This window comes from Dasypus novemcinctus, chromosome 3 (assembly GCF_030445035.2).
Source record: "Dasypus novemcinctus isolate mDasNov1 chromosome 3, mDasNov1.1.hap2, whole genome shotgun sequence".
In the NCBI taxonomy this organism is placed as follows: Eukaryota; Metazoa; Chordata; class Mammalia; order Cingulata; family Dasypodidae; genus Dasypus; species Dasypus novemcinctus.
The window spans coordinates 147669780-147694005 of record NC_080675.1 but is presented as its reverse complement, the minus strand read 5'-3'; the positions used below and the strand labels follow the sequence as shown (position 1 = coordinate 147694005).

Genomic DNA, 24226 nt, shown 5'->3' with positions numbered 1-24226 from the left:
AGTATGGAACCCTACAGATCAGGAATTGAGGATTAAGGCCCAAGACAATGAAGTGACCCATTTTGGGGTCCATTTTCCTTGAAGGAATTTGAGCAATAATTCTTTAAGAAGGCCACTATTGCCTATGAGCCCAGCTGCCTGGGGTCTGTAAGTAAATAGGAATTCCAGGTGAAACCTTGCTCTAAAGCCCACTGTTGCACTGCTTGAGACGTGAAATGTGTGCCTCAAATGGAGTCAGTGACATGAGGGGGCATCAAAGGGAACTAGGATGGATTTAGTAAGGCCAGATATTGTGGTCTCACCAGTGATAGGACAAGTGGGAAAGGCTAACAAGAGCCCAGTACAGGAGTCCATCAAGGAAAGTGCAAATCAAGTAGCACCTATTGTGGGGAGTAGGAGGCCAATTTGATGCAACAGCATCTAAAAGACCAGTCACCACGTGGACTTGTCCCCAGCAATGTTTAGTTTTAGAGCACTGATCACAGTTTTGTTACAGACTTAGCAAGCAAAGAGGCTAGGGTTAATCCCCTTCTTATAGGGCCCATTTATCTAGGGCTGTTGTTTGCCTATGGCTGAGGTGTTATGGGCTCAGTTGGAAGACACCAGAGGGGCGGCCTCCTAAGAATGAATCCGGGAGAGTCTGTCAATGGTATTATTAAAAAGTGTCTCTGGTGTGACTAGTGTGTGCAGAAACACGCGACTTAAGATAGGCACGGGTGCTACTACTAGATGTTTCCAGCTGTTGCAATCCCAAAGGGGATGGCCCTGAATAAGAAAGTCTTATTCCCACTGGTCTGTGGGCACAAGACCAAGGCCACTGCCCAAAATTGGTAAATACACAGAGGTTAGACAGGTGATGACCCAGGGTGTCCTGTGAGGCTCAGTGCACCACCACTTTCTTCTCTTCCAACTCTGCAGACCCCAAAGAGCCATATCTGGTAAGGGGTGTGTTAGAGGCCAGGTGGGAGGCTGCAGCCCTCCAGTGATCCCCCAGCTCACTGGGAAGAGCTTACTTGGCACCTGTGCAAAACTGGACAGGCTGCTAGGCTAGTGGGGAGGGAAGTCTTGGGAAGCACTGTCTGATAGAGACAACTTGGGGATTCACTTTTGAGAAAGGACATTAGTAGCCCGGGGGGGTGTATGTTAAAGAGACCCAGAATGGATGACACATCATTAGCCCAGCATGAACTATTAGTTTTGTTTCTGCTATTACAAAGTTCCTCATCTAGTTTCAGAAAGTTTTTATTGCAATTTCTTATTTTTATACCTGAACAACTTTTCCCAAAGGAATAATACATAATCTTTTTTCTAAAAAGGGCATATGAATAATGTATTGATAGCATCTGGACAATGGTTACACTGATTGTATTAGATAAAAATCCCTAAGGTAAAAAGCTCTTTTGTTGTTTTTCTAATCCCTGGTGCTGATACCAGACCAGCCCTTGGTTCCTACTTTTATCATACTGACATGATCTGGCTCCAGACTGACATCCCTCAAGAACAAAATATAGGGACCTGTTCTTGACTCTCTAGGGGCATATACAGCTAGGGTACTCACCACATTGGCCTCAATTTACGGAGCTTTTGTTTCACCATTTTAAAAATTTAGGCTCTTAGAGTTGGATTATTAATCCAAGATTGGTGTTTGTGGTGGAGGCCAATATAGCCCCAAAGCCTCATCTCAGCTTAGCCAAGGATTCGTCATCACAGGGCTACTGAGCAGAGGTCTATCTTAGCCTTTCCTTGTACAAAGGAAGGGGTCCATCAACTAGAAGACAAAAGTCCTTTTGAAAGCTAACAGCTCCATGTGCCCTGCTGACTCTTGGAATTACGTATGTAGCGCCACAAGCCTTGTTCGCAGTACTTAAAGGATCTGCCTAGGCTATCTTCTCCCTCTTACATGGTGGACAGGGTCAGAGGGGGCCTGCATAGACCTTAGGCTCCTAATAAGCTCCTCTTGATCATCAAAACTCACTCTGTTCTGTGTTTTGATTCTGTGGTGCCCAGAGAACGGTGCTGGCCTCTACTCTGCCTCTGTCAGGTGACCTTTCCTAATCCAGTATATCCTCACCAAAGAAACCCTCACTCTGGAGTCCTCATACTCCTATTTTTCTTTCATTTGTTCTGATGCTTCAGTTGAAGAAAGAGTTTCAGCTGGACTTGCTTCCACAGTGGGCTCTGGCTCCAGAGGAAGAGATGGTGGCTTGGTTAGCTGGGATGGTCCTCCTGCACCTAATAACAAAACAAATGGCTTGAATTCACTTTCACAATTCCAGAAGAAATAATTTTTTTTACTGTTAAATTTCAAGAGGAGACCCACTATTTTCTGGGACTAGTGAGACTGTGGTGTTATTTTCACAACCATGAAGAAAGACCATCACAGAAGAAACAAAGCAACAGCTGAGTCTGCCTTTAAGAGTCAGTGAAAGGGGAAGTGGGTTTGGCTCAACGGATAGAGCGTCCACCTACTACATGGGAGATCCAGGGTTCAAACCCAGGGCCTCCTTGACCTGTGTGGAGCTGGCCCACGTGCAGTGCTGATGCGTGCAAGGAGTGCCCTGCCACGCAGGGGTGTTCCCCACAAAGGAGAGCCCCACACGCAAGGAGTGCACCCCAAAAGGAGAGCCACCCAGCGCGAAAGGAAGTGCAGCCTGTCCAGAAGTGGCACCACACACAGAGAACTGAAGCAGCAAGAAGAGACAGATTCCTGGTACTGCTGACAAGAATACAAGCGGACACAGAAGAACACACAGCGAATGGACACATGGAGCAGACAACTGGGGGGGTGGGGGGGAGAGAAAAATTAAAAAAAAAAAAAAAGTCAGTGAAAGTCATCTTTAATTACACCATACCAATTTATGAGGATGCAGTGAAAATAAAATCTGGACTGAATTAGAGAATGTACTATGATAACGTATTTCTAAACTTGAAAATTGTAATACCCAGTGTATGCATCATCCAACTAAATTTGATAACAGCTGTTACCTACTACCCAGCGTGCCTTAAGGAAGCAAGTATCAGTTTGGCCATCCCATGGCTTTTTTCTCACTGGGGCAACATTACACTGGAGATGTTCTGAGCGCAAAGTATTAGCCAGATTCAAAAGCTAGGGCTTCATGGAGCTCTGTGTAGCCTCCTACCTGATGGGAGCTTCCTGTACGCCGCTGCTGAAGACATCGCCTGTCCTAGAGCTTGATTAGAGCCCAGAGGCTGCTGGACACCGGCAGGTTTGCTGGTTGAAGTGGTCCGGTGCTTTGATTTGGAATCTTTAACTGGTTTAGTCCAGACCAGTGCTTCCCCAACCTGGAGAGCAGCTCCCAATTTCTGGGCCATCTCTACCATCTTTTGCCCATATGGGAAGAAAAAAAGAAGGTCACAGGCATGACTGGCAGAGACAAACCTACCTGACAGTTCCTAGGCCTTCCCCTAGGGAATCTGGGCTTAAATAGTGCCTGCTGGTATTGGCATTTGAGGGAGGAGGCGCTTTGGCAAGGTAATCATTCTCAATAGCAAAGAATACAGATGGCCTTTGATGGTGGCAAGGGAGTTCATACAGGATCTCAAAACCCAAGAGTTCATGTTTTGTGCATTACTGGACTAAAACTCTGGCCTGTACTTCATGAGAAGCTACCAAGAGAAACAGAGCTCAAGTCAGATAAATTGTATTATCAATGACAGATAATTCAGTAAGCTTGAACTTATTTTATTATCTTTTCCTAGGGAAGTTTTTTTCAAGCTCTTACTCACTGAAAAACTCATGTTTCCAGGAACATCAAAGCCAAAACGGCCATGGACCTATAGTACTTATATTTGGGTTATTTGGGTTTGATTCAAAAGTCTAACAGCTTGCTTATGACTCCTGGGGGCTAATAAAAGATATACCTCAGGGTCAAATTCCAGAGAGCTACTGTTTTTGAGTAGGTTGACTTTCTTCTCCATCTCCTGGTATTGGGCCAGGGCACCCCTCTTGTCTCCCTGGTTGTACAGCAGCACAGCATAGTTCAGGTTTACTAAAGGATTACACCTGTGGCAGACAGACAATTCTATGGAGCTAGGGCTTTGCATCAAATGGTCATTTAGAGATCCTTCTCATCATACAAAAACAAACTACAATTGGTTAAGTAAAGATTTCTCCATTATGCACCAAAGTGGGGACATACTTGCTGAGTGGACCTGTGGAGAAGAATCAAGGAAGTAGTGGGTAATGGCCCAACCAGCAGAGCAGATACTGGGACCAAGTTTGACATCTCAGTCCTCAACAGAGGCTACCCAGGGCAAGGATGAAAAAGGGATTTGTACCCTGCTGTCTAACAGATCCAGTGAAATAAATCCTAAAAGAGTCAAGATTATTTTCAAACCAAACTCACCTGATATTCTAGCTGGCCCATAGCTATTAGCACCCCAAGCCCACTGCCAGTTCTAACTTTTTCAGGTCTCCTGACTACTGAAGTTGGGGCTGGAAACATTTTCTCAGAGACAGCCAGTGTCCTTTCCTGCTAAACAAGACCCTTCAACATCCTTCAACACCCAGAGGTGTGCTGTATACAAAGGCCAGAGAGCAGCAGTTGGGTTCACTTAGCCAGCAGCAGTGCTGTGGCGCCCTCTTGTGGCTTTAGCAGGTCCAACCCTCCCCAATTCCATTCCCAACACAGCAGCTTACTTATCCAGGCGGACTGCTTCTGTGTAGGCTCTCTTGGCATTCTCTATATCTTCCAGATTGGTCAGAGCCACTAAAACAAAGAAAAGGAGTGCTGTGGCTAGAGAACTCAGCTTAGAAAGCAAAAGGAATGTTTCAAGACCAGTTGATGCAGCCCCCAAACAGAACTAACTCCTTTGCCCTCAGCTCACAGCACCATTTACTCAGTGATTCACTTTAGATACCTGGTGTCATCTTCAACATTCTCCTCTCCATGGTTAATTAGTTGTCAAGTTCTATGTATCCTATCTTTGCTATTTCTTTTCTCCACTGTCTTTTTTCAGGCCCCAGTCATTCCAGGCTTTCCACCTCTTCTCTCTGATTAACTATGTCCCCACTTGCCTCTATTCCACTTTCCACCTTGCACAGTGCTATGAGATACCTCACAGATGTGCAAACAAATCTACCCATGTTACTAACCTACTTAAGAATCCTCACTGGTTTCAGAAGTATAATTTATAAACTTTCATCTTACAACAGAACCCAGTTTTTTGGTAAAAGTATTTCCCAGAAACTTAATATATTAGACAAACAAAAGCAGAGCTGCTCTGGAAGTCCTGCCCATCCCACCTCCCACAAATCACACATTCATTTTCTACCAGGCACTTGAGAGGAAAACTAAGACTACCATTTAAAAAACACAGCCTCTTGGATAAAGTCTAAAGTCCTTGCACTGATTCAGAACCCTCCATAATCTGACTAGAAACTATTTTGGGGGACTCAACACACTCTATAATGCTAAGGCCCACTAACTGCAAGATACATCATGCAATTTCCTGGCTGCATGCCTCTGTTCACAGTGGCTCCTCAGCCTGGAATATCCACCCACCCCACCCCACCCCCGCCCCATTCAGTGGTACTGAATTCCAGCACATCCTTCAAAATCCATTTGAAAGCCATTTCTACTTTAAAAAGTTAGAATTGCTGCTTATGCCTTGCAGTATGGCAATCTGCTTACATTTCTTTATCTCCAGTAACCACCACTCAATTTGCTTTTGCAATCTTTTACAAGTAAGAAAAACAAAAGTGGAATTGTTCTGGAAGCCCTGCACACTGCTAACCAAGCCCACAGTCAATGATCAAAAACCATCAACACCTGAAGACCACTGCCAATGGGCACATGGAAACTGCTTTTGGGTCTATAAAAAGCCTGATAAATTCAGTATCTGGCGAAATAGCCCACAGAAAGATTATTTAATCAGTGCTATTAAATTAAATGCTTGTTTTACATAATGCATTTCTAAGGTATGTGTTTAATTTTATTTTTTGATCAATTTTAGCATTTATATGACATAAAATGGATTTTCAGGAAAGAAACCACATCTTATAACATTATGCCCAAAGGATATAAGGGTTTCAACATAGGATAGCCTGACTTAGAACTACTACCCAGGGACCAATTATGGAATAATAACTACTATAACAAGGTCAATAATATGGGCCAATTATATAATCACAACAAAAATAAGGGAGCCAATGTAGCTCAGTGGTTTGCACGTATGAGGTCCCAGGTTCAATCCTCAGTACCTCCTTAAAAAAAAATCAAAACTGGAGCCAATAAATTTCTATTAACAAAACAACAGTTAAATTCATTACCTGTTTAATCTTATAATCCTCACATCAACTCTATCAGATATAGCTAATAAGTGCTGAAGACAGGACCCCACCCCTAAAGCCCAAGCTCTTAACATTCTATATCTGGGATTTAGGTGGGCTCAATATATATAAATATGAACTGTCAATCCAAGAGGAAAAAAATTGGTCAATGGAGGTGAACTGGGGACGATCTTGATTTACCCTGTTGGTCTCTGAGTGAAATTCTACCAGATTAGAAGTAATCAGATGCTTTGCCATGACACCCACTTTTTTTTCATCTTTCTTTACGCAAAGAAAGTAATCCAGATTCCTACGGGATCTTGCAAGGAAATTGCTTCTCTGGGACATTAAGCTACTGGACTCCTGTGATTTTAATTCCCTTTTCCCTCATTAGAGATTGGGAGAGTGTTCTCCATGTCAACATTTCTTACCAGCCAAGAGCATGTAGAGTTCCCCCATCTTTGGCTGGAAGTTGATGGCCGCACTGAGGAAATGGAAAGCTGATGCATATTGCTGCATGGTCAAGTGGACAAGCCCCAGATTATAGAGAATCTTCCAATCAAAGGGTGCCAAGTAGTTGGCTCGTTTCAGGCAGCTGATGGCCTGTAGGAGAGAAGGGGACACTCAATCAATGAAAGGGTGGGCAAACTCAGCAGGCCCAATAACTACATGTGTAAAACACAAACATGGAATATGAGTACTCACTGCTACATATTTTTTCTTGCCAAAGAAACACATTCCAATGTTATTCCAGAGTGGAGGACTTTCTGGCACAGCACAAGCAACAACTCTGTATTTGGTGAGGGCAACATCAAAGTCCCCATGGGTCTGCATCATGCTGCCAGCTGCCAAGATGGCCTGAAAACATGGCACATGGGAAAGTCAGTGATTTGGTCATTATCAAAAGGCTCTTTTGAGGGCAGTACAGAAAAAGAAAAGATAAAATGTTATTGACTTTTCCCTGTCCATTTGTTTCCTACTTCAGCCAGAGTAGTATTTCTGGGAGATATTTCAGATTATTAGGGCACTTTGAGCAAAACTGGTTTATATCTGTTCTCTGCAGCCCCTGCTTAGTATACCAAATGATCTAGACACCTACCCCACACCTGTCCTTGGCTACTTAAGCTACAACTCCTTCTACCACAGGACAGAGGGCAAATCAGCTTTAGGCGTCATCAGTTCTTTCACTTATCTAAAAAAAATGTATCAAGATGGAAAGCTTGGGGAGCAGATTTGTCCCAGTGGTTAGGGCATCATCTACCACATGGGGGGTCCACGGTTCAAACACCGGGCCTCTTTGACCCGTGTGGAGCTGGGCCAAGTGCAGTGATGATGCGCACAAGGAGTGCCGTGCCACACAGGGTTGTCCGCGCATAGGGAAGCCCCACGCGCAAGGAGTGCACCCTATAAGGAGAGCCGCCCAGCGCGAAAGAAAGTTCAGTCTGCCCAGGAATGGCACTGCACACATGGAGAGCTGACACAAGATGGAGCAACAAAAAGAAACACAGATTCCCGTGCCGCTGACAACAACAGAAGCAGACAAAGAAGAACACGCAGCAAATAGACACAGAGAGCAGACAATGGGGGGGGGGGAGATAAATAAAATAAATATATCTTAAAAATTAAAAAAATTAAAAAAAAATAAAAGATGGAAAGCTTTCCAAAACTAGCGTAGTCAAGCTCACGTACAACTTCCTAGATCAGAAATGAGCTTGCACCTTGCAGTAACAGCCAGATGGTCTCTATCTCCCTCAATGATACTCTTCCACTTGATGATATTCTTTCTGGTCCCCAAAGTTGGACAAGAGTTGGAATCTTAAATTCTTTAGAAATATGGAAGCCATTTCACTATAATTATTTTTGATAACAGTTGCAGAGGTTTTGCTCATTTCCTAAGTAATACATAAACTTCACCAGCAGCATAATTTCACTTACTGTTCACCTTAAGGCCTGTTACAACAAATGTGTTCTTTTAGAAGAAAAGCAACAGAGCACCAACACTTTACAAGTGTTTTTTCTAAGAAAAAAGTAATTTTTCAGGTACCGAAAATGAAGAAGATATCTCCCTGCTTGCTGGGGTCAGATCACCTCTAGGAGCAGTGGGAACGTCTGTGTGTGGGGTTTCATAGCCCGCAATACCTTGTAGTTGGTCGGGTCATAAGTCAGCGCATTTCCAAGATGTTCAAATGCCTTCTGGTAGATGCCAAGCTTGGAGGAAAAGCACACCAAAGAACTTACATCAGAGGGAGAGATGGCAATCAAGGAGTCTAGCCAACCCCTGAACAAAAGCACCATAACTTCTGTGAGTTCTCTTGATAAAAAAAAAAAAAAGTTATAAATATCAGATAAAGGAAAGCTTAAACTCTCCATATCCGTGCTTACTCTATTTTGTTGATTTGTCCCCTGGTAGGTCAAAATATCTATTTGCCAAGAATCATCTATCACTTGGACACACTAGTATGGTTCCTCATTAATGCCTTTGTCAGGAAATGGGCCAGTTAGCCTCATTTCTCTTGGGTCCAAGTCCCAAGCCAAAACTTAGAAGGACCCAAGAATACAGGGTTATGGTCCTGCTTCCTCTTAAAGAAAAATGAAAGCGACATAAAGACCACTATAGAGGCAGAGCTGGAGGCAGGATCAAAGAAGAGACTTTCCTTATTTTTGATGTCAGACGAAGGATGCTCTGCCTTCTCTTTCCTGTAGGACCCTGGATGGGGGAAAGGAGCAAAAGAAATGGCTTTGCCCCAAAGCCCTAGGTATCGGTGACTTATATCACAATTTTGCTCCTCCATAACAGCCACTCATACCTGACAGTTACTACTCATATATGCTCTTTCCTTGTGCATAAGGATTATAACTGCACTGGGCCCAAAAAGAATTGTTCTGACTTGAATGCAAAAGAACATTAATTCCTTTAGGAAACAAGAACATCACATGCTTCATATGACCTTAGTAAAATGTGTCAAAGTAATTTCAAAATGCAGGGAAACCTCCGTACACACAAATCCAAAGGCATCTCTAACAACAGTGCATGAATGAGTAAAGGGTTTTCATTACCTGTAAGTAGAGTAATCCTAAAGTTGTAAGAAGTTCTGTATTTTCTGGTGAGAACCTGCAACACAGAGAGGAGTTTGTTTGAAGGGTACATGATGTAATATGAGGGGCAGTGATACACATGCACAGTCATCTATACTCATGTAGCACTTGAAAGACTCAAGTTTCCTACTTTCCATGGAATTTAAGGCAATTTGGGAATTTCCTTTAAAATAGGTCACCTCAACTCTAGATATAGGGAGGACTGCTCAAGCAAGAAAGAAATGGGACTTAGAATCCAGACTCCTTTCTCAGAGCTAAAAGGCCTAAGTCCTTTAGGAAGAAAGAAACAACAGAATGTTTTGTGTGACTATCTTGTTGACATACAGAATCACAGAACAATGCTCATAAACCAAGTTAGTCCTGAATACTGAATGCTGTTTAGGCCACGTTCTCTCTTGTGGGATTTTTTTTCCTGTTCCCCCTGTACTCACATTGTCAGCCAGCACAATTTTCCATGTAATTTAGGATCTCAAAGCCCTTAATGCTCTGCTCTTTAAATTAAACAAAAAGCCAAAAAGAAGAGAGATAGTAATCAGCCCTAGGAAAGAATCAGTCACTGGCTTTTGGGAGTAAACACTGGCTGAAGTAAAAAATTATCTGACTTCCCAATCCCTCACTGATACTTGTCTTTGTTACAAAACCAAACAACTCTAAGCTGAAATGATCTGACTATAGGATCTCAGGTGGTTTCAACAGTGAAAACACCAAAAGACAAGGAATAATGTCTCTTACTTATAAGAAATGAGGGAAGGGGCTGATTACCTGGGGGAACACCAGAACCAGAAGAGCAAAGCCCTAGCCAGGGCACCCAAGCTGGCCAAATCAAGCTCACTTGGTTCAAATGAGTATTTGCCTTTCATGTTCTGCCATAATAAATAACCCATTTGCTCACCTCTCTCATAACAATCAAGTAGGTAGCTTTTATGATTCTGGTGGCATCCATTCCCCCACAGAATTAGGAGTACCCTCCCCAAAGCTGTGGCTCATGAACAAAGGTCTCCACATTCTTGGTGAGTCTCAAATGTTCCATGTCCCCTGGTTTCTCTTGGGGATTTTAGTAAGTTAAGTCCTTGACCTGTTCACTGGAAGAATGTTGACCTTGGAACTTATGTGCACTAATCTCAAAGAGCCAAATGCTAGACGGCAGGGATCAGGGATCAGAGCTACCACCAAGCATCACCAGAAGAAAGCCACTTCACATATGCTACACAGCTCCTTCCTAATTGCCCCCACAAACTTAATCATGCGCCTCTTGATGACAAAAATCTCTATTTTGTATCTTAACAAACCAAGGGATTTTTGTGTATTTTTAGAAACAAACTGTGGTTGAAGAAAATTCAGAAAGTGGTCACGTGACTGATATAACCAAAAATTTTACTACCAGGGAAGAAAGTAAAGGTGATGAACAAATGAACAGAAACTGAAGTTTAGTTCAGTCAAACTATCAGGAATCATAGGCCTTGAACCACACACCAGACATCTGTTAAGTGATCTAACAAATGAGACACTAAAGCATTTTGCTATAGCTGTCCTACTTAAAAGAAACAAGGTAAGACCCTATGCAGAAAAGACAAGACAGAATGTGGCCCGAGAGGAAACATGGAACACCATCAGTTCTATTAGTTAACAGGAGTTTGGCCTACACTCATGAAACTTTAAAATATATATATGTATATTGGTTTTATTCTAAGAAGGCCACATGTTTATTGCTGAATCCGGAGACTGACCCCAAAAATCCATTCTCTCCTTCCTCCTGGCCACATCTGTCCATTCCCCTTGCAGCTGGGTTGTGGCCACCTGACTAACTGCAAGCAACCAATGTGAGCAAGAATGATGTATGCAACTTCCAGGTCATTTAAATCTTACTACAAGCTGCTTCTTCTGTACTTAATGTTCCACAATCTCTCTCCCCACCATAGCCTAGAACATGCACACTATAGTAGCCCAGCTTCAACCATGCAGCAGGTGAAGAAAACAACCTACAGAATGGTGGGTCAATAAGGAAGGAAACTGGATCCCTGGTTGATCTTGTAGAACAGAGCTGCTCAGCTAGCCTAGACCAACCATACTGATAAGTGAAAAACCATTACATTAGAAACAACTCTACCTTACTTAAGCCATTGGGATCTAACTTTAACCTCAGCTTAAACTTTACTCTAACTCATACAAGTAGTAGTCATACATATTTTCTCTCCTAAGCTTGGAAGTTTGCATTTCTGCTCCCACTGTTTTTTAGTTTCTCATTGCTCTAAAGGACACAGACACACTTACTCCACTGCTTTCTTGTAGATTTCAATGGCCCTGTCCAAATCTCCCTCCAGCAAGTGGATCTTCCCCAGCATTATGTAAGTCAGATCATGCTTGTTAAGCTGTAGAGCATTGTTCAACTGGTCTTGTGCCTATCAAGGTTGATGGAGTGAAGAGAACCAAATCATTACCACTGAAAAGTAAAGATAATGGCTTTGTATGCATAATGTAGAGACAAAGCTCCTGCTGTACTAATTAGTAACATCACATTTCGGTAAATAACCCCAACTATCAGAAGAACCAAAACATTCTACAATGGTGCTCACTGACAGGACAGCTGACAACATGGGATATATATCTCTGGAGTCACTTGGGAGAGTTTGTAAGAGATGATTAACCTTTCTGAGCATTTTCTAGTTCTTGACATTCATACCCATGACTCAGATTTTTTAAGTCAAAAGGGACATCAGGGTACAGTGTAGAGTACTGCACCAAACTCAATCCCAGCTCCATCACTGACCAACTGTACAATCTTCCCCAGGGTGGGCCTCATTTTCCCCATCAAGATGATGATGATGAATGAATGAATAAATAAATTATTATTTTATTCGCTCATCAAGTATTCTTTGAGGACTTCCTGTTCCAGGTTCTAAGGACACCAGAGTTAACAAAATAAACTCCTTGCTCTTGAGGAGCTTATATTCTAGTAGATAATCAAAAGGGCTTCATTTAGTCATTCAAAGAATCAATAAGTATGTGTATAAATGCCAGGTACTGTATTTTACTTAGTCCGCCCATTAGCTTTACAGTAAAATCTAAGTATAATTCTCCTCCACAGTAAGAGTCCAGCCAAAGACCAATCCCTAGGCTCAAAATAATCCTATGAATAAAAATGTACTTTCTGGAATATTTGCTAAAGAGAAAAACCTCCCAAGATGGTACATAAAACTGTAATGTGTCTAGAAAATCTAAGGAGCCACTTAAATATATATAAAAAACATATTACATACATGCATACACATATACAGACGTGTGTATATATACAAAATATATAAAATATTTTAATTATATATCTCACAGGATAAAAAGTTATACTTATACCTCAATTGCTGGTATATCCTTTATTTTTTCACAACCATGAGGAACAGATTAGGTTGTACCAGGCTGCAAATGGACTGAATTAAACACTGTCAAATGGGTATTAACCTATTCAGATTTTCAGTCTTATTAGCAACAGGGAAAGAAAAATGAAACTTGATAGTCACTAATAGGGAGCTTGATCAAGGGGATTCTCCCCAGCACCACCATCATTAACTTTCAGAGCTCTCAAAAATTTAGTCTGTCCCTCAAATTAAGGTACTTTTCTTCTCTGAGTACAAAGGTCAGTTCAAATTGTTTTGTCTGATATAAGAACTTGGACCCCACAGCTTAAACACAATGAAATATAAATTCTCATCATGGAAAATAAGCTTAAAAATCTGGAAACTCTCAAAAATCATATCCACATAAAATTTATTTCCAACATCCTTAAAACTAAAATCAGTTGCTTTCAGAGCATAAGACAGCTCAAATGGTCATGATTACACCTTTAGGACTTAGTCCATTTTTTTTTATATCTAAGTTCTATTGAATATTTGTTTCTATTCTGGAAAATTAAGGGGTGGGAAAAAAAACATGAGAGGAAAAAAGCAATGAGATTGCATTTTGTCATAATATTTCCAGGATTCTCCACTTTCTTGTTAAAAGCAGAAAAAGAACAGATGGATAATGGCAAATAAGGGGAAAAAAAACAAATATGGGGGTAAAATATATAAGGAACTCTGAATTTTCACATCTAAGCTACCTGTGCTTAACTATAACATAAGGGAGTATCTTTGTTCTTAGGAAATGTACATGGCAATATTAAATGCTCAAGGACCATAATGTATACAACATTCATTCCAGTGTTCAGAAAATGGATTGAAAGATGAATAGATAGAATGATACGGCAAACATGGCACAACAATGAAATTAGTGGAGCTGAGTGTCTGGGGATGGGGATGAAGGGAAGAGTATACTGGAGTTCTCTATATGGGGCTGGTATTATTTTTGTTACTGTCCTATAAGTTTTAAAGTATTTCAAAATAGAAATTTAAAGAGAGAAAGAAGAACCTCTGGCATTATAATAATACAAATAATACAAAAAGAGCAATGGCCCCTCTGTAATAAGTATACCTCAGAGAAATCCCTGGCCAACTGGTCAACTGCTACCACCATTTCTATAAATTACCTTGTTGAACTGCTTCAGATAAATGTAGCAAACTCCTAGGTTATGACAAATCTCCTAAATACAAAAGAAAGGGAAAGAGCTTAGATGTAATTCGACAGTAGGGATTACAACGAAACAACAGGCATCTAGAGATTGTTTAAAATCTAAACTTTAAAATATACACTCAGTTTTTTTTACTAGAGTTCATACTTAATACAAACATATTTAATTCTATAAACTGGGCTCCTTAACATATAAAAATAAAATACAGATCATGAGAGATAAAAGCAGCAAAAACAGGTGATCTTCCTGCATCTATAGGGTACCTACTCTGCCCAATCCCATTCCCTTTTCTCTAAATGCTGCTCACACTATCTCTACCTCGTTTGAGCCCTCTTCTCCAAAGAGACTATCCACAGCCCCCATTGAGAGAGTGGCTGACCAAAGAGTTCCACCCCTAGAGTCATATGTACCTGGACACCTGAGTTAATAGGATTCTTTTTCCTAACAATCTAGTACCGCACAGAGCCAGCTATCTGCAAGCACTTGATTTACTAGGTTGTCTGGACCTGGAGACTCACAGCACCATCTGGAGGCTGCTATGCTGGGATATATATAAATTTGAAAGTAGAGATGGGCAATCTAAGCATGACCCACAGGCAAAATTTCCCGTCGGTGTTTATAAATAAAGTTTTATTGGAACACAGCATTACCTTACATTTACTATCTATGGCTCTTATGCACTACAAATACAGAGTTAAGCAGTTGTAACGGAGGCCACATACAGCCACAACTTTAAATATTTACTATCTGGCCCTTCACAGAAAAAGTTTGCCAAATCCTGTGTAGGTACTACACACATCAAGCTCTATGTTAGATGATTTTCATATATAAAACCTTTATCTTCCCACCAAATCTGAATATAGGTATAATTATTCCCATTTTACAGAAAAGGAAATTGAAGCTCAGAGAGGTAAAGTGGCTTGCCTAAGCTAGCAGAGTTAGAAAGTATCAGTACTAGAATTTTCTTCTCTTTTTTTCTAGTTTTCATCAAGGAGAATGTCACACATACAGATTTTGAGAGAATGACCATGCACTTAACTTCTTGTCCCAATAACCAGGCACTTGGATATACAAATGGACAATGATCAGGAAAGTCTGGCCCAGTACCTACAACAATTAGTCAAACCACAATCCCTGTAACAATTGACCCACAATAGCCAGGACTTGATTTCAGACAGTTTCCCTAATTTTTGCCCCTGCTTCCAACTTAGGACTAATTAGAGAAAGCCAAATATGCTACTCTAAGCAATCGCATAGGACGTCCTACTTTTGGTTAGCCTGCCTCCAGCCTCCCTATCCCAAGAGCCCCCAAACAGGGTTTACCTGAAGTCTTCCCTTATTCCTACTATAAAGCTTTCCTATTCCTCTGCCTGCTTTTGAGTTTCTGCCAAACACAAATGATGATGAATGACCCCTTTACTATAGCAAGCCCTGAATAAAGAACCTTTGCTTTTTCTCATTTGGGTATTCTTTAGTTCCACACTGTCAACCCGTTGCCAATCCACACTCCATCTATCACCACTACATGTTTAGTAATTTGAAATGAATCCTGGATAACATTTCATTTACAAATATTTCAATATATGTTTCTTTCTAAAAGATCTTTTTCTTAACCTATTCACAATACCATTATATATGTGAAAAAAAATTCAACCATTGCTTAATATCAGATATTGAGTCATGTTCAAATTTCCAACTGTCTCATCAATGTCTCACATTAAAAAAAATGTTCTGGGAGTGGTTGTATCTCAAGTAGTAGCTCAAGCAGTTGAGCACCTGCTACCCATGTGTGAGGTCCTGGGTTTGATCCCTGGTACCTCCTAAAAACAAAAACAAAACAAACGAAAAAACCAACTTTCATTGGGGAGCAGGTGTAGCTCAGTGGTTGAGTGCCTGCTTCCCACATACTGGGTCCTGGGTTCAATCCCAAGTACCGCCTAAAAAAAAAATTCTATCTTAAGTCAGTATCCAATTAAGGTCCATACATTGCAAAGTGCTGGGACTTGAACCCAGGCCTGCCTCTAAGACTTGTGTAGTTTTCAGTTCATTAAGCACATGGAGCTAGAGGGCAGAGATGTAGCCTTTCTTGTCCTTTAAACTTCCTACAGGCTAAATGAACCCTAGCCTTCCAAAATCATTTGCCATAGATATTATTTGAGAAAGCAGCAGCAATAATAAGCAGTAATAATAAATAAACTGACAGGAAAGGAAATCTGAAAAGGAAAACAGAAAAAATAGAATTAAATCCTGTCTTTCAGGGGATGAGGGAATCCAACAGGCATCCTGAGAAGGCAGTTTATACAGTAGAATGATCACAGGCCTAGAGTGAGGAATCCTCAATTCTGGTTCTCATTCTGTCACTACCTCACTGAGCAGTTTTCAGCAAGTCCTTCCAATGTTCTAAGCCTCAGCTTTCACACTTGTCAATGGGGGAAAATTTGTCCTACTTAACAGAGTTGTTCCAAGTATCAAATGAGAAATGGCAAGAGGAATTATTATTTTCCTGTTGTAGCCAGACCACAGGATACCCTGTAAGTCCAAGAAAATGGGGCTACAAGTTTCTCTACAGGCCACAGGCATCAGTGAAGTAGGTAGGGCAGAAAATGTCTGGCTGTTTGGGAATGACCACCTCTGTTGGCACCCACAGAATGGATATACCAAGTGAATCAGTAATACAAAATGAGCTGGATGGATTAACACACACTTTCCCATTCCCTGCCACAAAAGCCTTCCTATTTTACCTCCTCCCTATCATCCTCCATAGGTTATTCTGCTCAGTCCCTCAAAGCTGGTTTTCCCTAGGATTCTCAGCTCACTGCAGAATGATTTCATTCAGTTTCACTGTGTACCTACCTAGAATGCTGTAAGAAGTAGAGCTGCAGCAGTCATCTTGAAACCATGAGGGAGAAGGCTCAGCCAGACATCAATGAACCAGCAAACCAATGCCAGCAACTACTAAATTGGACTTTTTGTGTCATGGGAAAAAAATAAAAACAACAAAAAAACCACCCTAATTTGTAAAGCCAATGTTTAGTCAAATGTTCTGTTGCAGTTACGATTCCTAACTGATACAAAGAGGAACAATGGAGGGGAAAAATAATCAAAGAGCTACTCAAAGAAAATCTCCCTAACCAAAAAAAAATAGCAAGGGTCTTCAGAGTGAAAGAATCAACTGAATGTCAGACAGAGGTAAAGAAAAGAAAAGAAAAACATCTAGCTGCTTTTTGCTGACATTTCTGAACTCCAATGATAAAGAGAAAATTCTCAAACCTTTTAGAAAAAAAGTGAGGTTATCACCAAGAATAAGGCTGGTAAGAGACTGCTCATAAGCAATAATAACTTCTGGAAAAATCATTAGGAAACATGATTTTTCACCCTTTTTCTAGCCAAATCACCAATCAAGTATAAAGATAAAGACATGTGGCATGTAAGAATTCAGAAATAATAACATAAGACACGATAAATGGAACCATTAGCATATTTACTAATAAGAAAAAAAAGGAAAGTTCCCTGCTTACCCAATCTTTCTGGTTAAGTTTAGCTGCTTCATTATATACTTCGATGGCAGCTTTATGTTTTCCCAAAAGAAATCTGTGGGACAAGTACATTTTCCATAATTATTACTTCAAAGCTCTTATAAGACTAACCCCCAAAGCCCCACATTCACTCATATTCCATCCAGCAAGGAATTCTGGAAGCCTCTTTCCTATGAGCTGATTATGTTGGTTTGGCCAATAAAGCTCCTGTTCACCAACAGCAGCGGCACTCGTTAGGGAATGCAATAGCAGCTGTTCCATGACGTTGATCCCATTTTACATATTTTAGTGAAAGTCTTCTGTAATGCCCTATCTCTCACAATGTACTACAAATATAAACCAAAAAATAAACAAGTCAATTATATACCATGTTAAGCAATAATTGCCATCGTTTATCATCATCATCCATTAGGGACATGCCCTTCCCTCTCAAATCTAAATCTCTTTCTTTGATCATGATTTTGGAAAGAAACAGGAAAACAGGGGTTCTATGCACAAGACAAAGCAAGTATGATAATGTAGGTGTAATGGTTAGGTGCATGTGTCAATTTGACCAGATAATGGTACCTGATTATTTGGTCAAGAGAGCAATGGCCTAAATGTTACTGTGAGGACATTTCATGGACTTAAATCTTTAGTAAGATGATTACATCTATGGCTGATTAAATCTATAATCAACTAAGGAGACTGCCTTCACTAACAAGCGACATCTCATCCATAGAGTTGAAGGCCTTAAAAGGACAACTGATGATTTCAGCAATCAAAAGAGAATTTTCATCTCTACTTCTGCCAGCCAAGTCGTCCTGGGGAATTCACTAAGGATCTTCATCAGTTCCTGGCTTGCAGCCTGCCCTATGAAATTTGGACTTGTGCAACCCCACAATTGCTGAGACAATTTTATAAAATCTCCTAATACTTATGCTATATCCTGTTGGTCTGTTTCCCTAGAGAACCAAGACTAATACAGTAGGTAAGCGATAAAGATGACTTATACTTTACTACTCTGGAAAGGGGGTATACTTAATAGCTTATAAAAACTTTGGAGGTTGTCTGCATCTTAGGAGCCTTCAGGCTCTTATACAACAAACACTTATCGAAAACCTATTGAAATAGATGCCAAGTATTATGCTAAGTGTTAAAACAGTAGATGAGAAAAATTTCATGGGTTGCCAATACAATTAAGAGATTCAAAGCACAAAATGCCATTTTTTACATGACAAGTAGTATCAGTGTTTCCCCACCAAACTACAATACAGTGTTTGAAATACTCAATTCCTTAATACTAGCTATCCCATTTTCTCAAATTTCAAAATTAACCCGCACTCTTTAAAAGTGAATCCCAAAGTATCTATTAAGCGACATTGCCTTCTATATCAAGTAATCAGGCTGCCAGGAGCAGCCTCTGCCTGAGACTGTATTTCACATTGTCCCAGGAAACTACCTGAGGACCCCCAGGCTGCCAATACTTACAAAGATCTGGCCACCTGCTTGAGATTGTCAGCACACTGAGGGCTGAGAACAGTACACGTCTGAAAGAGTTCTAGAGACTCTTGGATATTTCCTTCCAGGCGAAATATCAATGCTGCCAAGAAACAGAAAACACAGAAAACAAAACTATATTCTGGGAAGAATGGAGCCCTGGCATCAAAAAACTTGGAGGAGAGAGAGGTGGGAAATCATATCGAAGAAAACCTCTGGATAGCTATATCTTTAATACAAACAGAAATGACTTCAGATAGGTTATATATATGCAAAGTGACACTTGAAACAAGCAGTAAAGTTGATGACAAGCTAAAAACTCCTTTATTTATTTATTTTTTTTTTTAAAGATTTATTTTTATTTATTTAATTCCCCTCCGCTCCCCCGGTTGTCTGTCTTCTGTGTCTTTTTGCTGCGTCTTGTTTCTTTGTCCGCTTCTGTTGTCGTCAGCGGCACGGGAAGTGTGGGCGGCGCCATTCCTGGGCAGGCTGCTCCCTCCTTCGCGCTGGGCGGCTCTCCCTATGAGTGCACTCCTTGCGCGTGGGGCTCCCCTACGGGGGGGACACCCCTGTGTGGCAGGGCACTCCTTGCGCGCATCAGCACTGCGCATGGGCCAGCTCCACAGGGGCAAGGAGGCCCGGGGCTTGAACCGCGGGCCTCCCATGTGGTAGACCGACGCCCTAACCACTGGGCCAAAGTCCGTTTCCCTAAAAACTCCTTTAAAATAAGGTAGCTCAAACCTACCTACTCCTCCACTCCCATGATCCACCACAGAGATAACTGGGGGCTTTGAAAATCATCACACAAACTCTGATGTGTGAACTTACAGCTACGAAAGCTGGGTTTTTTTGTGCTTTCCCATCAGATGTGCTATTTATTAAGTAATTCAGACTTCCACCTAACAGTTTTCAGAAAACCTAAGTAGAACCAATACTACACATCCAACAAGGAGATTCTGGCAAAGAATACAGTTCGGACTTTGGTTTGCAGTATAGCAATTTTTCTTTTTTAAAGATTTACTTTTTATTTATGCACCCCCTCGCTGCTTGCTTGCTGTCTGCATTCTGTGTCCATTCACTGAGCATTCTTCTTTGTCTGCTTATCTCCCTTTGTTGTGCCATCTTGCTGTGCCAGCTCTCCGTGGGCGTGGGCCGTCAGCTGAGGGTGCGGGCCAGCTTGCCTTCACGAGGAGGCCCTGGGACGTGAACCCAGGGCCTCCCATATGGTAGACAGGAACCCAATCGATTGAGCCATATCCACTTCCCAGCAATTTTTCAAATCAGTATTTTTCCTTCACCTAAGTTGAAAGTCTAGAACTTGTGATACTGGGATTAAAAGAACTTTTAAAATTTGCCATGATTTTTCAATTTCTTACCAACTGTGTCAGAAAGTTGTGTTATTCGTCTGGTGACTACAAATGCAATGTGGTAAACAAAGATGATTTGTTTACATCAAAGAGCCAATAATAAAGTTCCTGGAAAAAGTAAAGAAGCTGCTACTTTGGGTATTAAAGAATACAAAGTAAGTCAGTAGTTCCTGATGAATTTAGTTTATCTTCTGCTTTATTCTAGACTTCTTCCCTCCATCCTGATTAACCTCACAATAATCCTCAAGCCTTTTCTCATCTCTTTTAACTTGACCACAAGGAACCCCTCCAAAAGCATCTTCAGGCCTTGAAATCACTACATGAGGCAGGGATCCTAAGCATCCATTCTGAAAAACATTGGCCAGGAACTAAAAAAGATGAAGAATGATAGCAAACTTTTTTTTAAAAACATAGTAATTTAATTATACTCATATTTCCAAAAGAGAATACTGAGTAAGATCTTTATGGAATATACTTAAATTTAAGTATTTCATAAGTTGTTTGGTATCCTTCAAGAAGCTAGGCATAGTGTACATGTAAAAAAAGAAGAAATATATGTGTCTTACCTTGGACATAAATAGCATATTCACACAACCCTTGAGTCTCCTGAAGCTGTTCTTTGATAACAGCCTGAAAGAGGAAGAAAAATATTTCTAAGTAGGGGTTAAGTATCCTTAAGAAAAGGTAGACATGAACAAGGGACATATGTAAGAATCCTAGGACACTTATACTGACTAATAAAGTAGTTCAAGCAGAATTTGTTTTAAAATCTCAACCTCTACTTATGATTAGTTATTGTAGGAACAGGAGTTGGCAAACTATAGCCTGTGGCCAAATCTGACCCATGGTCTATTCCTGGACAGCCTAAGCTAAGAATGCTTTTTATATTTGTAGAGAGTTATAGAAAAAAAGAAGAAGAATATGCAGTAGAGATTGTAATGTGGCCTGCAGAGCATAAAATGTTTACTATCTGGCCCCTTATACAGAAAGTTTGACAAACTATGCCTAAAATCTATCTAGGCACAAGGCAGGTTCAGAACATATGAAAACATTTCCCAACAACATTGTAGATTGTTGTAGGTAATACCACAGGTGCTGCTTTACTGTTATGATTGACTAAATCCAGGAGCCCAGAAGGTAAGCATCTGATTCCAATTTGGAAAATCAGGGAATGCTTTCCAGTGTAAAGAGTGAGAACCCTGGGTTGGCAGAGAATGGAGCAAACAAAAGCTGAGATGTCCAGGACAGTCAGACACAAAAGAGCTTCAAATGCCAGGCTAAGAAGTTTGAGGGCAACTGTAAACAGTTGGTGGGTTTTTAAATGTGGAATAACCTGATCCTGTTGGCTCCACAGAAAAAACATTTTTGGATCATTGTTGAAAATAGACTGAAAGGAGGTAAGATTAGAGGCAAGGAGAACAGGAGAAAAATTCTTAAGGTAATTGAGGTAAAAGTAATAGGAATTGACTAAGGTAAAGGAAAGGGAAAAAGTAGAAAATTTCAAGAGGTAGTTAGAGAAGAACCTCCAGAAGTGGATGATTATCTATATTGAGGAGAAAAGAACCAGGGGACTCTAACAAAGACAGCTGGGTGAATGAAGGTACCCCATTCCTGAGACAGGGAACAGTAGAAAAAATAGGTTTGGAAACTAAGCAGATAAATCCAGCTACAGAAAAGATGAATTTGAAATGCTTGTGAGGCATTCGGTAGGCATCAAACTGGTCTGGCAGTAAGGAGGTAGAATAAGCAGAGAGGGGGTCCAGGATAGGATCCTGGTAATATAACCAACTCTTCAGAAATGAGCAGAAGAAAAGCCCAAAAGGGAACTTGAGAAGTGATCAAAAAAGCAAAAGTGAAACCAGGAAATGGTAATAAAAAAGGAAAAGAAAGATGCTTACAACCTTAGAGACATTACAAAGTTCTGAATGCAAAAAAAGCCAATACCAAAGATATATTTTGCATGTTAATACAACTGTCTGCCAGTAAGTATGTAACATATGGTAAAGAATCAAAGATACAGTTTTTTTAACCTAAAATACAAATGGTTTTTAACGATATATATGATGCTCAATTTCACCTATAAGAGGAATATAAAATAAAACTCAATGAAATATTTTTCACCTATCCAAAGATCAAAAGGCCCTCCCCTGTGAGACCAACATGTCCCAGAAAGTAGCTGCTCCTTCAGTCTGTTCTTCAAATGAGAAGACATACAGAGCACTCCAAGACCTGACCCACAGCCTGGAGTCAAATCCAGCCAACCCAGAGCCAATCTGGAGACCCATAATCAATAAATCATGTCTATTGTTGGAGGTCACTGAAAATTTGAGGTTGTCTGTTAAGCAGCATTATCATAGCAAAAAGTAATACAGAAAGTGTGGGGAAACAGGAATTCATACATTAGTAGTGGGAAAGAAACTGTCACAAATTCTGTATGGCAGACACTTTTAGGTGCCTACCCAACAGTCTGCAATTCATTTTCTTTATCACTGTAATCTCTCACCTTGCATGCTTCATAATCCTTCCGGATATAGTGGAGATGTATCAACCAGTTCTGCTTCTCTAAAATAGGAAACTCTGGAGCTTGGTAGCATATTTTGACAAAACAAGCAACATAGTCATTGTTAGATTTTTTTTTTTTTTTTTTTTTTTACTTTAGCATGGTCCTCACGTCTAAACTAACAACAAGCATACTGCAATATCACATTAAATTCTTCATGCTGCTATCAAAAGAGTGTATTATGGAGCATCAAAAACGTATATTGTTAAACTAAAAGATACCTGTCCTATTACCCATTGAATATATACTTCCCTTGAGATTGTGTGATTTAAGTCAGTTTCTCAAATGATGACTTGGTCTGAAAAAACTAAAATTATTCTTTGACTCTTCCTCCTCTCCTGTCTCTCCCGCTCCTTGGTTAAAGAAGGTGAATAGGCAGACTTTCTAAAGGAGGTTTCAGGAATGTTACTAACAATATATATATAGCATAATTAATATCACATCTGGAAGATGAGAGTACCAAAAAGTATTTTAAATGGTTAAACACAATATTTAGAAACAGCTCAAATTTCAAACATTATATTGTTGCCCAGAAATGAGAACAATGACCAAAATCTATATGAGTCAGTGAAAACGATTCATGGTATAGAGACAATAAAATGAGTAACCTGCCAATTGCAATTCAAAACCTTAAACTGCAGGAAAAATTTAGTCAGACATTACTTTTCTATGCTAATAAGAAGGAGAAAGAGCCACACTGACAGAACAATGGTGACCACGAGGAAGAGCAGGGAGGAGTGGGATTAAGGAAGGATAAAAAGACGACCTCCATGCTTTCTCTAATGTTTGGTTTCTGAAAAACACAAAAGCTCTAGAGTAAATATGGTTAAATGTTTTTATTTATTAAAGCTGGTCAGTATAAAGTACACAAGTATTTATATTATTTTCTGTACCTTATTTTATATTTGGGATATTTCCTGATTTTTAAAACTGCAGAAGAAAAGGTAGAACAGCAGGAGAGAGAGGGAAATGATTTGTAATTCATTTTCTAATGTTCCAGAACCTTAGAAGAAACAACCAACAGAAAAGCTAAGACTTATCTGTACATAATAAGAAAGGGAGAAATAAAGCTTACCATGACCCAAAGAGTTAATGTTGCCTGAACACAAAGATTAAAAAGTAATTCTCTATCAATAACCTACATAAGAGCTAAAAACATAAAACTCTTAGAAGAGGTTTTCTTGGTTTTGACAATGTGTTTTTATATTTGACACCTAAAGCAGGAGCAACAAAAGAAAAAAAGATAAATTGGACATCGTCAAAATTAAAAACCTTTGTGCAAAGGACATTAAGAAAGGACAACTTAGAGAACAAGAGAAAATATTTTATCATATATCT

At 40.2% G+C, this 24226-nt stretch overlaps 1 protein-coding gene across 4 annotated transcripts in view; it reads right to left on the bottom strand.

Moving 5' to 3' along the window:
* Window positions 1-1226: 1226 nt before the first annotated feature.
* Window positions 1227-24226, bottom strand: part of BBS4 (Bardet-Biedl syndrome 4) — a 69157-nt gene continuing 46157 nt past the window's right edge. For all 4 annotated transcript variants that reach the window (XM_058294461.2, XM_023590311.3, XM_071214286.1 and 1 more), the window contains 14 exons: window positions 22832-22911; window positions 20895-20958; window positions 18953-19064; window positions 17465-17537; window positions 13905-13958; window positions 11660-11787; window positions 9350-9404; window positions 8432-8500; window positions 6998-7150; window positions 6724-6895; window positions 4661-4730; window positions 3883-4024; window positions 3141-3342; window positions 1227-2232 (listed from right to left, as the gene is read on the bottom strand). In XM_058294461.2, coding sequence (XP_058150444.1) covers window positions 2105-2232; window positions 3141-3342; window positions 3883-4024; window positions 4661-4730; window positions 6724-6895; window positions 6998-7150; window positions 8432-8500; window positions 9350-9404; window positions 11660-11787; window positions 13905-13958; window positions 17465-17537; window positions 18953-19064; window positions 20895-20958; window positions 22832-22911 — 1502 coding nt within the window. In that variant the 3' untranslated portion in view covers window positions 1227-2104. The remainder of the gene's footprint in view (window positions 2233-3140; window positions 3343-3882; window positions 4025-4660; window positions 4731-6723; window positions 6896-6997; window positions 7151-8431; window positions 8501-9349; window positions 9405-11659; window positions 11788-13904; window positions 13959-17464; window positions 17538-18952; window positions 19065-20894; window positions 20959-22831; window positions 22912-24226) is intronic.